Consider the following 12,455-nt stretch of genomic DNA (forward strand, 5'->3'; position numbering starts at 1 on the left):
TAGCATATGTTCCCAATGCAACGGTAAAAGACATATTCAGATAGACTGAGGTCACAGGGAAAAGGTGCAAATGGATCAATTAGATTCAAGAATTCAATATTGAGCTCAACATTTCCCAAGTTATCAAATGCTAGGGACTAGCTTATGGCAGGAGCAGAGGTTGAAGAATTTCAGGTAAATGAGGTTGGCATGGATGAAGCCAGTTTCAATATTGAAAATACAACCTGGTATGCAGATATCATGTATTATCTCAAGCACATGAGATGTCCAGATGATATGACTGATAATCAAAAGAGAACATTAAAATTGAAATCCGTGAAATATGTGATCATCAATGGAGACTTGTATTGGAAAAATAGAGATGGGATATTGCTATTGTGCTTAGATGAACACCAAGTAGAGAAGATCCTACAAGAGATGCATGAAGGGGTTTGTGGTGGTCACTTCTCAGCCAAAACTACTGCACACAAGATATTGAGAGCTGGATATTTTTGGCCACGTGTCTTCAATAATTCCTATGCTTATGTTAGAAAATGTGAGGCTTGTCAAAAATTCTCGAGCAAAATGAAGTATCAAGGATCACTCCCACTAAGACTGATGCAGGTTGAAGAACCATTTCAACAATGGGGAATAGACTTTATAGGAGAGATATCAGAAAAGTCGAGTGGAGGACACAGGTGGATTTTGGTTGCCACATACTACTTTACCAAATGGGTGGAAGCAATACCTACTAAACAGGCTACCAGTAAAGTGGTGGTGAAATTCATACTAGAAAATATCATTACTAGATTCAGTGTTCCTGCAAGAATCATCTCTGATAATGGCATGGCTTTCAGGTCTGAAGAATTTAATACCTTTTATGAAGAGTATGGCATCACAATATCTCATTCATCCCCTTACCACCCTCAAGGTAATGGACAGGCTGAGTCAAGCAACAAAAACATCCTAAAGATCATCAAAAGGGTGCTAGGACAGAATAAAAAGGCATGGGACTCAAAGCTAAATTTAGCATTATGGGCAGATAGAGTGATAGTAAAAAAATCTACAGGGAGGTCTCCATATGAACTGGTCTATGGTAAAAGGGCTAGACTCCCTTTGGATAACCTCCTACCTGTACATAAATTCATAACACAAGAAGGGATAGAGATTGATGACCCTTTACAAGAAAGGCTGATGCAGTTGAGAGAGCTCGATGAAGTCAGGGCAAAAGCTCAGAAAAAAAACATTAAAATCCAGAATCAGATGAAAAGGTTGTATGACAAATGAACAACAGATAGGAAATTTCAAATTGGTGATTTGGTTTTGATGTGGAATGCAGGAGTCAAGATAAAGGTAAGCATGGCAAGTTTGAAGCTCTATGGATTGGACCATATGTGATTACGGATAAAGCAAGAGAAGATTCTTATTTTCTCCAAAATACTACAAGAGAAATTCAAGAATTGCCAGTACATGGATAGTTCTTAAAAAATTTCTTTTCTTAAAAGGGGCCTTTTTCATGTACAATAGTTTATGTTTCACTGCCATTGTAAAAACCACATTTCCTTTAAATCTTCTTTCCTTATACATAAACCAAAGAGTTTAGATTCTTGAAGGTATCCATAGCATACCCCCATCCCTAGTCAAAGCCACTGTTGAGCATCAAATCTAAATTAAGTAAAATATCTTGATTTGAGAAATTAAATCTTAGAAGCTATTTATCTTTGGAGGAAATCATCATTTTCATTGATACCATAAAAACCCATAAGTTATCGAACAAATCTGATAGCATTCTATCGAAATATCCAATATCCAAATAATATCAATGAGACCCAGCGATGTCTCATCGATATAAAAAGGGCATCAAAGGAAAGGGAACACCGATGAGCTCTGAAAAGGACTCATCGAAAGCAATGATTTTACCGACAGAAGATATCAAAGAAAGCAGAGACGTTTTCATCGACAGGAGAAAGCTTTCGAGGAAATAATACCATCGGCGCAACATGAAGGAAACTCGCTGAAAGAAGCATTCTTATCAAAAGAATGATATCGATCAAACAACAGGAAGCTACATCGATAAAAGATATCGATAAGGATATGAGTTTTGAGGAGGCTAAAAGGCATGTCTCCAATATGCGTTGTTTCGCTGATACAACTTTATTGGTGGAAGACGACAAGAAAGGATAAAGAAAGGCTTCGATGAAACAATATACCCATTCATCGAAGGAGTGTAGTGATATCGATAGAAAAGGTGTTTTGATGGAAAGATAAAGGGAATCACCAAAGCCCAAGGTTTCTTCGACATGAAACCCGTTGGATGTCAAATGTATATCGATGAGGAGGCAGCAATAATGACCGAATGCAACATTTCGATGAAGGGAGAAAATACCTAGTCGAAGTAATATTCGAAACAAAAGTGTCGTCGATAGAAGCAAAAGGGGTTGATGGACTAAATGATCGAAAGACATATTTTCATCAAAATGATTATTGATTGCCGCAAAAATTAGAGATGAATCCAAGTGAGAGAATTGAAGCTGAGGCTTACTTGAAGTCCCATGATGAATTTGCGAATCAATTAAGGAAAGAGTTTCAGAGTCCGGATGATGGGAATACCCCTAGGGTGCCCTCTTTTTATAATGATGGTGAGTTGGCATCATTAGAACAATGGAAATAGGAGTTAGTTGAGGTGAAGAATTGAGCAATGGCAGAGTTGGATTGGGACAAAGACTTATCACATGATGTGAATCACATTCTGTCCGATTATTTCCTGATGGAGAACGACATGAGGGTGCTAAACAATGATATTGTGATGTATAAAGATGACAAGTACATCGAACACATAGGGGTGCTGAATTTGTTTATCTTCTAGTTTGTTAACAAAAGTGTTAGTTAGCGGTTATATGTTGAAAAGCCACAAAGCTTGGTGATAATGTATACTCTCATATAAAGGGGGAAACTTTTGTAATAGGGAACATCATGAAAAATTAGAACAAGAAGTAGATTATAGCATTAGGCTTGCCATTGTACTATTTTGGCGAATATATATAATATAATCAGTTGTTTTTCCTTTGCATATGTGTTGCGGATTACTGCATTTTTCTACAGGCAGTTGCTTATGATATTATCTAAAGAAAACAAGGTTATTTGTGTTCTTCTAGTAAAATTATGTGTTTCATATTGTAGATTTGGATCAAAACGATTTACTTGCGAATTGTAATTGTTCCTTGTATTTCTTCCTTAGATGGTCTCTTAAGGTTAGAGTTAAATTCATTCAGGTGGTTTACAATATAGACATTGAAGTAGAGCTCATAAGAAATAGTAACTGACAGACTCATCGAGAGGGGGTGGGTTTAAAAACTGTCTCATAAGTTTACACAATAATTCCTAAAGAGATATAAAGACTTTGTAGCCCAAACAACAAAGAAAGGCACTGGTCATCTATAAAATACAACTCATCAATTCATACTTTCACATTAAAAGTAATAGGAGTAGCTGAGTAGGAATTATAGAATAAATTAGCAATAGTGTATATATATATATATATATATATATATATATATATATATATATATATATATATATATATTTCAAGCACAAAGATCAAATAGCTTCTACAACAACAATCTTGAACTCATCTGCAATATCTCCATCCTAGGAGCTTATGCCACTCTAGGATAGGAGGAAGTCAGATCAAGACACTAAATCTGCTATAAAAAGCATTAGTTGAAGGAACAACTAGTGAGTAGGTAAACCCACCTAGGTCTTGCAAAGCCTAAAGTGAGAGAGTTAGTAACCAGATAGGTTCACTCTATAAGTTGGCCAAGTCAATTGGAGGGTTTGAGCATAGGAGTTGGCATTTCCTTAGAACCTATCCAATCTGTTGATTTGAGACCCAACAGATTCATCCCCCTCTTTTGAATGTAAAGTCTCCCCAAGTGAAAATTGAGCTTATTGAATCCTCCCCTTCTATGTGGAGAATTGGCTAAGCTCCCAATTTTTCACTTTACACATGCTATGTGTGAATATTTTATCAATCATTCAGTAGCAAGGGAGTTGTGCAAAGTTATGCGAAGAAGTGTGTTGCAGAGAAGATTTGATAGTGAGCTTAACTGGAACTGTACCCAAGCATATGGAGATGCTATTTTCATAGTTCATGTAATCCAAATTGTTGTCTGAATTCAATTGTAAGTCAGTGAGACTTCTTGTAAGGCAGTGAGCCTTCCCTAAGGGTTGTAGCCCTTTTGGGTTTCTTGTTTGAGCAGTGAGCTCTAGGTAGTGTGCCTGAATGCATGTGAATTACCCATTGTAATATTTCACTTACTCCTAACGGGTATTATCTCATTGTGGGTAGGTTCCCACCGTGGTTTTTCCCTTAACCAGGTTTTCCTCGTCAAAAAACTTGGTGTTATGTGTGTTATTGATGCAGTGTTGTTTCATGCTTTAAACTGATAATTATTAGATATGATTTGTGGTTTAAATTGCAATAAGTTTTCGAGAAAACTAATTCACCCCCCCCCCCCCCCCCCCCCCTCAGTTGTTGCATTGTTGCCAACAATATTATCAAATCATTTCTTAGATTTTTTTCTCTTCCCATTTAACTTTTCAAAATATCTTAAATTTAAAAATTACATTTAAAAAAAAAAAAAAATTTTAAATGACCATTTCTAACTAATGGATTCTTCATAAAAATTTACTAGAGAAAAATAAATATATAAATGAACAAAGTTTGACAAATTAATAATACTTCAATGAGTCTCAACATTGTCATAGACTAGAATAGTAGAAACAATCAAGGAATGATTTAAAAGATAAAGAGAAAAATTGAAAGATAGGAGGAATTGATTTTAGACAAAAGATGATAACAAAAAAAGAAGATTACTATTTATGTAAGTGATTTGAATTCATGGATATATTAATTTCAATTATATTATCATTTGCATATTTTGAATCAAAATATGTACATCCAAATTTACATTCTTTGTAATACAACTTATCTTTTGTAGAGTTATTATTGTAAAAAGACTAAGAAATAATAATATTACCAACATTATCAAGAACCAAAATCTCTTTGGTTGTATTTACCTATGAAGAAATACAAGCATCCATAAGAGGGTCTAGAAGTCAAAAATAAAATTGTCAAACTACATTTTTGTAATCTCCAACACCTTGTTCTTATAAAATAATTGACATAACCTAAACATTCTATGATACTATATAGGCATCTAATCATTAAATATGATACAGATGATATATATTTTAATATGATTTTCTATATTTTTGACATTCTAAAGGATTGGTGTTTGAGTTATAAAACTTGCAGTCTTTTTATTAATACTATACATTTATTTATATATAAAAATCTAACTTTATAAATTCACCCAAATAGCTTAATGTGATTAATTTGTCACATTAATACTTTTCAAGGCTAAACCTTATAAGTAAGAATCTTATAATTGTTATTTATTATCATTTAAATTAAACATGGATCTCTTATAAGTGTTATGTTTTAACAAAAATTAATTAAAATATGTTATGCAATCAAATGGTACCATTTTACTCAACATGCAACTTGCCTCTTCTTTTTCCATTAAAACTGTCATAATTGTTGAAAACTATGAATATTATTGAAGACCAAATCTTCTATGAACATTATTGAAGACCAAATCTTTTATGAATATTATTGCAGACTAAATCTTCTTTTGATTTGATTTTTCATATCACATCTTTATAAGTCACCCTAAAATTATACAATTTGGAAAATCTTGTTTACTAGATTTTATCATGACTTTTTTATGATATTCCACCAAACCTTATAATAAACCACATCTAAATCTTGATATTTAAAAGTCATGACAAAAAATGACAATCTTTATATAGATATTTCTCTTGCTTTTGTTTACTACATTTTCATCTTTAGAAAGGAGTGCATGTTGTTTAATTTCTAGATTCATGAATGGTTGACTTATTCAGTATATGTAGGTATGGTGTGCATAAATAGTAATTTTCAATGTCACTTCAAACATATCATAGATTTTTGGATGAGAAGAAAAAGTTATATGTTTGGTTGTTGAAAATAATAAGTTGAAATTAAACAGAAATAGATTGAAGAGAAGACAAAAAGTAGACAATCTTTTGATTCGACACACACAGTATGAGAAAAATAACTCATTTTGCTAGCTTCTTAAATATTAATATTATTGTCAAAATTCTAGAAGAAGGAAAAAACAATAGTAAAATTGATAGGCTAACTTTAATTCTTGTCTGGATCGAAGAATCCAACCATAATAGAAACTAAACAAATATCAAGATACAAAAACAACAAAAACAACATACCAAAAAAAACCTATTATATCATCTAATATAACATTATTTCACAATAAATTTTTATGGTTGTATATTTTAATAATAAATTAATTATTTATTACTTGTCGATAATGACATAATGTGATGGCTATATCGTGACATTGTGATTCCCGCCAGCAAGATTCAAATCCTAGCACCACCTAGTCATTTAAGATGGAAAAACCAAAGTGTATAGACACATGATACCTACGTAGAACTAGCTAGTGATTAAGTCGGTTGGTTAGTAGTTGTTAAAAAGGAGGGTGGGTGAGATGGTTTACACATGGGCGGCGTGAACAGGAAATTGTTGGGCGCCTGCACCTGGATTGGATTAAAATCATTTACTTTAAAGGAGAGGTAGATTCTTCTCATGGAATTTATCATCAAACCACACATTAATATTATTATTTGTAAAGACAAAAAGCAGGTTCCTTGTAGTGGCGGCAATGATTGTGGAATAATGCTTACAATAACGTCCACCGTTCCACGCGGAACGAGATTTTTTCGTTTTGATTAACGGAGAATCATTATGGTGAGTAACGGAGAACGGGAAAGTAAAACGAGAGGTTAACAATTGGAGAGGAGTGCATACAAATAATAAATATTTAATATTAATAATAATGAACTTGTTGTCAGCTGGAATGCACCCACCGAATCAGTGGGCATTGGAAGAAGGAGAAGAGAGAGAGAGAGACAAAATAAAGATGATGACGTCAGAGGAACTAGGTGGGGTGTTAATGGAGCAAAAAACATTCACGTGAAGGGAAGGTGCTAACATCTGTTCTCATTCTTACATTTTAAGCAATAAAGTAATGTGGCAAGTGTTGATGTGATAGGGTTTTGCGGGCGTCTTTGTTTGTTTCCTTGTTTTATTAGGGGTGCCTGCGATCGTCTTATCAATCAACATACGCTCTTTGCTCTCTTTCTCTATAAAGCGCTTTGGTTTTTCCTCCACAAGCTCTACGATGTCGGAATGAGGACACAGGTTGAGCCAAACATAATGCTGAGGTGATCTCCTACAAGTACTAAGGAGAGACTGCAGCATCTTTTTTGTTTTTGTTTTTGCACTCCATCATTCGCTGTATTGTTGTCCGGACACCTCTAAAAACAACACTATTTCTTCGCCTGCCGGCTTTGTCACATGATATTATTGCTGGGTCGACTTTGAAGTTGCTGCCATTACTTGTCTGCTTCTTCTTATAAATATCTCTTTCTCTCTCTTTCTGTGTAGAACTAGAACCAGGGGGAAAAAAAAAGAAAAATGCCTTCATTGTGTGATGCTTTTAGGAGTATTCCCATGAGGTTCAAGATGGAGCCTGATATAAATCTAATGAAAGAGGTCCCTGAATTGTATGTGTGGCCTCAAGAAGACCAACTTGGTGTGGAGGCCCAGAGCTATGGTGATGGTGATGGTGATTGTGGGACCCCTGTTATAGATTTGCAGGGTGAATTCGGGTGCGTGGTGGAGCAAGTGAGAGTTGCTTGTGAGAAGTGCGCTGTGTTTCAGATTGTTAATCATGGAGTGGAGAAGGAATTGGTGGACAGACTTAACAAGCAAAGCCACCGCTTGTTCTCGCTTCCCCTGGACCAAAAGATGTTGGCCCGAAGATCTCCAGATGGAACCACTGGCTATGGCGTCGTTCGAATTGCTAACTTTTTCACCAAGCTCATGTGGTCCGAAGGCTTTACTTGGGTCGGCTCTCCTTCCCACCACGCTAAACTCCTTTGGCCCCATGATTATCAGGGCTTTTGGTAATCTCTTTCGTTCTTTTCCACTTACTCGTTTTTAGATTTGATTGTGTGTATTTTTAATATCAACGTTTTCAATAAATGCAAGAAGATGTGAAATTATAAATTTGATTCTACACATCTTCTTGAACTTTTTAGAAAATACCAACAAAAACATTGATACTAAAAACATAATCAAATCGAAAAACAGTTGCATGAATTGTGAAAATCTGTTAAATTATCTCTCAGGATTTTTTTCCTTTGTTTTGTGTCTGCATTATGTTATATCTGCTGACATCACTCCAACAAATGGCTCCAACATATTCTGACATATTCCCGAAATCTGGTGCTTAAATCGTTTCCATGTGCTATTAATCTTGTTTATATCATTTGCTAACAACTTTTAAGCATTCCGTATGGCTATGTTTATAATTACTATATTTTATCCCCTGCTTCCATGGTTTACGCTCCAAGGATTTTTTCTTTCGTTGAGGAAGATGTTCTTATTTCCATTCCTTTCTTTCTATTGGACAGAGGACTCAAACTGGGTTGTCGGTAATGTGGGGAACGGCAGGGGAGTTTGATTGAGCTGCTTTAGGCCATTCATCGTACATGTTTCAAGAGACAGATTCATAGTTTATATACCATTAGAAGACTGCTCTAATTGTAATAACAAAACTACTGCCGGCCAATAGATTTTTTTTGGGGGTATTAACAGTCTTTAATCTGGGCCCAATTATTTTTGAGAAATCATCTGTTTCTTTGTTTAGAATTTTAAAATAGGATTACGGAGTGCCATTTTTATATGTCTTATCTCGTATTTACATCGCGACAAAACCAGCTACCATTTGTAGTTTGTTGTTAAAAAACCTTCTCCCCCTAACCAATACATGTTTAGATCATTATTACAGAAATGGTAAATAAAGAACGTGCTAGTCATAAAGTGAAATGTACATATTTTGCAACAATCCAAGGGGGGAATACCAAGAAAGAATCGCCTCGCCTAGCCAAAGTAGCGAAAATTCCCAAACATGAAAGGTCTAGATTCAGTCCAGGGATCTCGGAATGCATGTACACCGTCCCGTACAATACTTCTACAAAAAATCTGTGTCAAAACACTTTATGCTTCCAGCATGTCGCTGGGCTTGGCCAAAAACTTTATATCGTGCATAACAGTAGAACAAGAATATTTCTGTCATTCTCTTGAACCAAACTTTTACAAAGCTAACAAGGCTGTGTATATTACAGTGACGCGGTGGAGGAGTACGAAAAGGCAATGAAAAAGCTCGCAAGGAAGCTGTTCTCAGTCATACTGCAAAGTCTTGGAATAAAAGGAAGGCACTATGCAAGGTGGTGCGAGGATGAAGAAGGATGTGCAGGAGCATTACAGATGAACCATTATCCTTCCAGTCCCTGCCCATCTCAGACAATGGGCATGGCGCCACACACAGACTCTGCCCTTTTAACCATCCTCTACCAGGGCGGCGTTGAAGGCCTTCAGGTCAAGCGCTCTGATGGCGCTTGGATGCTTGTCCCTGCTCTCCCCGATGCATTTGTTGTTAACATTGGTGACCTTCTTCAGGTACTTCTTTGATCTCTTTCTAGATTAAATTGTGTAAAAATTTATTTTTGAGAGGATCACATTCTCTGATCTATTATCATCAAGATACCATCTTGATGATGATGGATCAGGGAATGTGATTCATAACATTGATAATGATGGATCATGAGGTATAATCTGAAATGTTGATGTCCAGCAAGTTTCATATTTCATCATCATTAGAATATTATTATCTTATCTTGATGATGGATTATGGAGTATGATCCAAAATATTGATGCAGATAGCAACGCGATCCATCATTTACTACTTCATATTTCATCATCATTAAAATAGTATTATCTTATCTTGATGATGGATCATGGAATATGATCCAAAACATTGATGCAGATCGCAGCGCGATACATCATTTACTATCTTGATGATGATAAATCATGAAGTGTGATCCGAAATATTGATACCAAAAACTCTCACACAATCTAAATCTAATTCAGAAACAACAACAATCATTGATACTTAGGAGTGGGTGCAACAGATGATTAATCTATAAGTGGAATGATTTGCAGGTTATAAGCAACGGGAGATACAAGAGCGTTGTTCACCGGGTAGTAAACAATAGGAGGGATCGGTTTTCGTCGGCATATATTTGGGGGCCTCCATTAAATGCAGTGATAGAGCCTGCAGCAGAGGTGGTGGATTCAAAACATCCTCGGCTGTACAGATCGCTTACATGGCATGAATATCTGGTAGCCCGAGCCAAACATTTCAGCACAGCTCTTCAATTATTCACCACAACTCCAGTAGAAAACCTGACATGATGTTGTTCTTTCTTCTTTTGGAGCTTCCCTTTGGAATGTGTAAAAAGATAAGTTTACCTCACGGGAAGGACCCCTCAGTAGATTACAAGGCTTTTTTTTGTCGCCAACAACGCATTTGTCTTTTGCGTCCTTATGGCTCGTGTTAATTAGTCAAAGCATTGTATATTGTTGCTATGCGACACTTACGGTACAAATTTTGCGAGGATCTTGTGATGTTGCTCTTCTTTGTCTTTTACTTAGAAGTTAGAGAGCAAACAAGTGAGGGAGGCAATGGCTAATGTACTTTTGACAAATCTTTTGGAGGTCACCATCATCTATTATGGTATATATTCTTCTCTCACTTTGCCTTCCCATACTGCAATGCTCAAAGCATTTGCTTTAAAATAATCAGGTAAAAACAACCACGTCTCTATCACTTCATTTGAAATTGATGTTTACAAGAAGGTATTACCATAATACCTACTATCTTTTGAAAGTTAGAAAGAAGCAAAACCGGCCCATAATGCTTGATACATGAACCTCTTCCCATGTGGGATCACACTAATCATCATTATCTTCATCTTCTCTTGCGTGATGCACCACAAGCCAATTAAATTAAAATATTCACATTGACTTATCCAAAGACATAACTAATTAATTAAAAATGGGCATTAGGTTATAATGCTCATCAATAATTATATACATATTTAAATGGTGAAAATTTGGAATGGAATAAACAATATTATGTTTATATTTGGGCGGTAAAATTTTGGAATAGAATAAAAGATGTGATATATTGTTTGCCATTTTCATAATAAATTATATATGTTTGGGTGGTAAAAGTTTGGAATGGAATGAAAGATGTGATATTTACCATTTTTATAATAAATTGTATTTGGATGATAAAGTTTGGAATGGGATAGAAGATATTATATTTTATTTGTTCCATTTTCATAATGAATTATAAGTATAGATGGTAAAGGTTTGAAATGGAATAGAAAATACTATATTTTATTTACCATTTTCATAATAAATTTGTGTTTAGATGGTAAAGGTTTGGAATGGAATAGAAGATACCATATTTTATTTCGCATTTTCATAATTAGTTTGGTGTTAAAGTTTGACATGGAATATAAGATACTATATTTTATATATTATTTTTTATAATGAATAATATGCCGTAGATGGTACAAGTTTGGAATGTAATAGAAGACACTATATTTTATGTACCATTTCCATAATAAATTTATGTTTAGATGGTATAATTTTGGAATGGAATAGAAGTTGCCACATTTTATTTATATTTTTTTATAAAAACTTGCATGTGTTTCTTGATTTATCTTTTGTAAAAGATTGAGTTTGGTCTTATTTTTTCTGTCGTTTATAATTTTTTATATTTAATATACTATTGTTTTTCTATTTGAGTTTATTAAAAATGTGTATTTGGGTTTTCTTTAGATCCCATGAATTCAATCAGAATGACATTCCATGAAAACAATTTGATAGATAATTGTTGTTACTAAAAGAGATTTTAGAATAGCATAAAAAAGCTTCAAGACATTATTGACAAAATTTTTATTTCTTTACTTCAAGAATTTGACAACTATTTACCTATAAAAATATTAATAAATAATTAACAATAAGCATATTATCAGTGATATCACCTAATAACAAAACAACTCTTGAATATAAATTAAATTAAATTAATCAAAGCGAATGTGAGACCCACCATTTTTTATGTTTTTACTTTCACCTAATTGACTTACTTTGGATGTTGATACTATTGGATTTGAATTGTGATGATGGATTGATATGGATATGGATACTATTATTATAATAGTTAATTTATGAGCTTATTGTGATGTTTTAATTAATTGATGTTTATAGGTTCCTATTATTCTTGTGATAGATTTAAGTTGCAGATTCTTGTTTTATTACCAAATAGATTGTAATAGTATTTTGGTGAATGTCTATTTAATCTAATCATAATTTGAAAGTGTGATAATTTGAACAAGAATTTTGCATGGTGAATCTAGATTTATTTTTTATGTAT

General features: G+C 34.1%; 1 protein-coding gene across 1 annotated transcript; it reads left to right on the forward strand.

Annotated features, from left to right (window-relative positions):
- The first annotated feature begins 7,236 nt into the window (after window positions 1-7,236).
- Window positions 7,237-10,763, forward strand: LOC131042130 (gibberellin 3-beta-dioxygenase 1). The gene is made up of 3 exons (XM_057975448.2): window positions 7,237-8,070; window positions 9,295-9,628; window positions 10,172-10,763. The coding sequence occupies exons 1-3, from the start codon at window positions 7,580-7,582 to the stop codon at window positions 10,421-10,423; spliced, it is 1,077 nt and encodes a 358-aa protein (XP_057831431.2). The 5' UTR covers window positions 7,237-7,579; the 3' UTR covers window positions 10,424-10,763.
- Window positions 10,764-12,455: the final 1,692 nt, after the last annotated feature.

This window comes from Cryptomeria japonica, chromosome 9 (assembly GCF_030272615.1).
Source record: "Cryptomeria japonica chromosome 9, Sugi_1.0, whole genome shotgun sequence".
NCBI lineage: Eukaryota > Viridiplantae > Streptophyta > Pinopsida > Cupressales > Cupressaceae > Cryptomeria > Cryptomeria japonica.

Coding starts and splice junctions, on each gene's coding strand:
- LOC131042130 (XM_057975448.2), top strand. CDS start 7,580: ATGCCTTCATTGTGTGATGCTTTTAGGAGTATTCCCATGAGGTTCAAG. Junction 8,071..9,294: donor CATGATTATCAGGGCTTTTG/GTAATCTCTTTC, acceptor TGTATATTACAG/TGACGCGGTGGAGGAGTACG. Junction 9,629..10,171: donor ACATTGGTGACCTTCTTCAG/GTACTTCTTTGA, acceptor AATGATTTGCAG/GTTATAAGCAACGGGAGATA.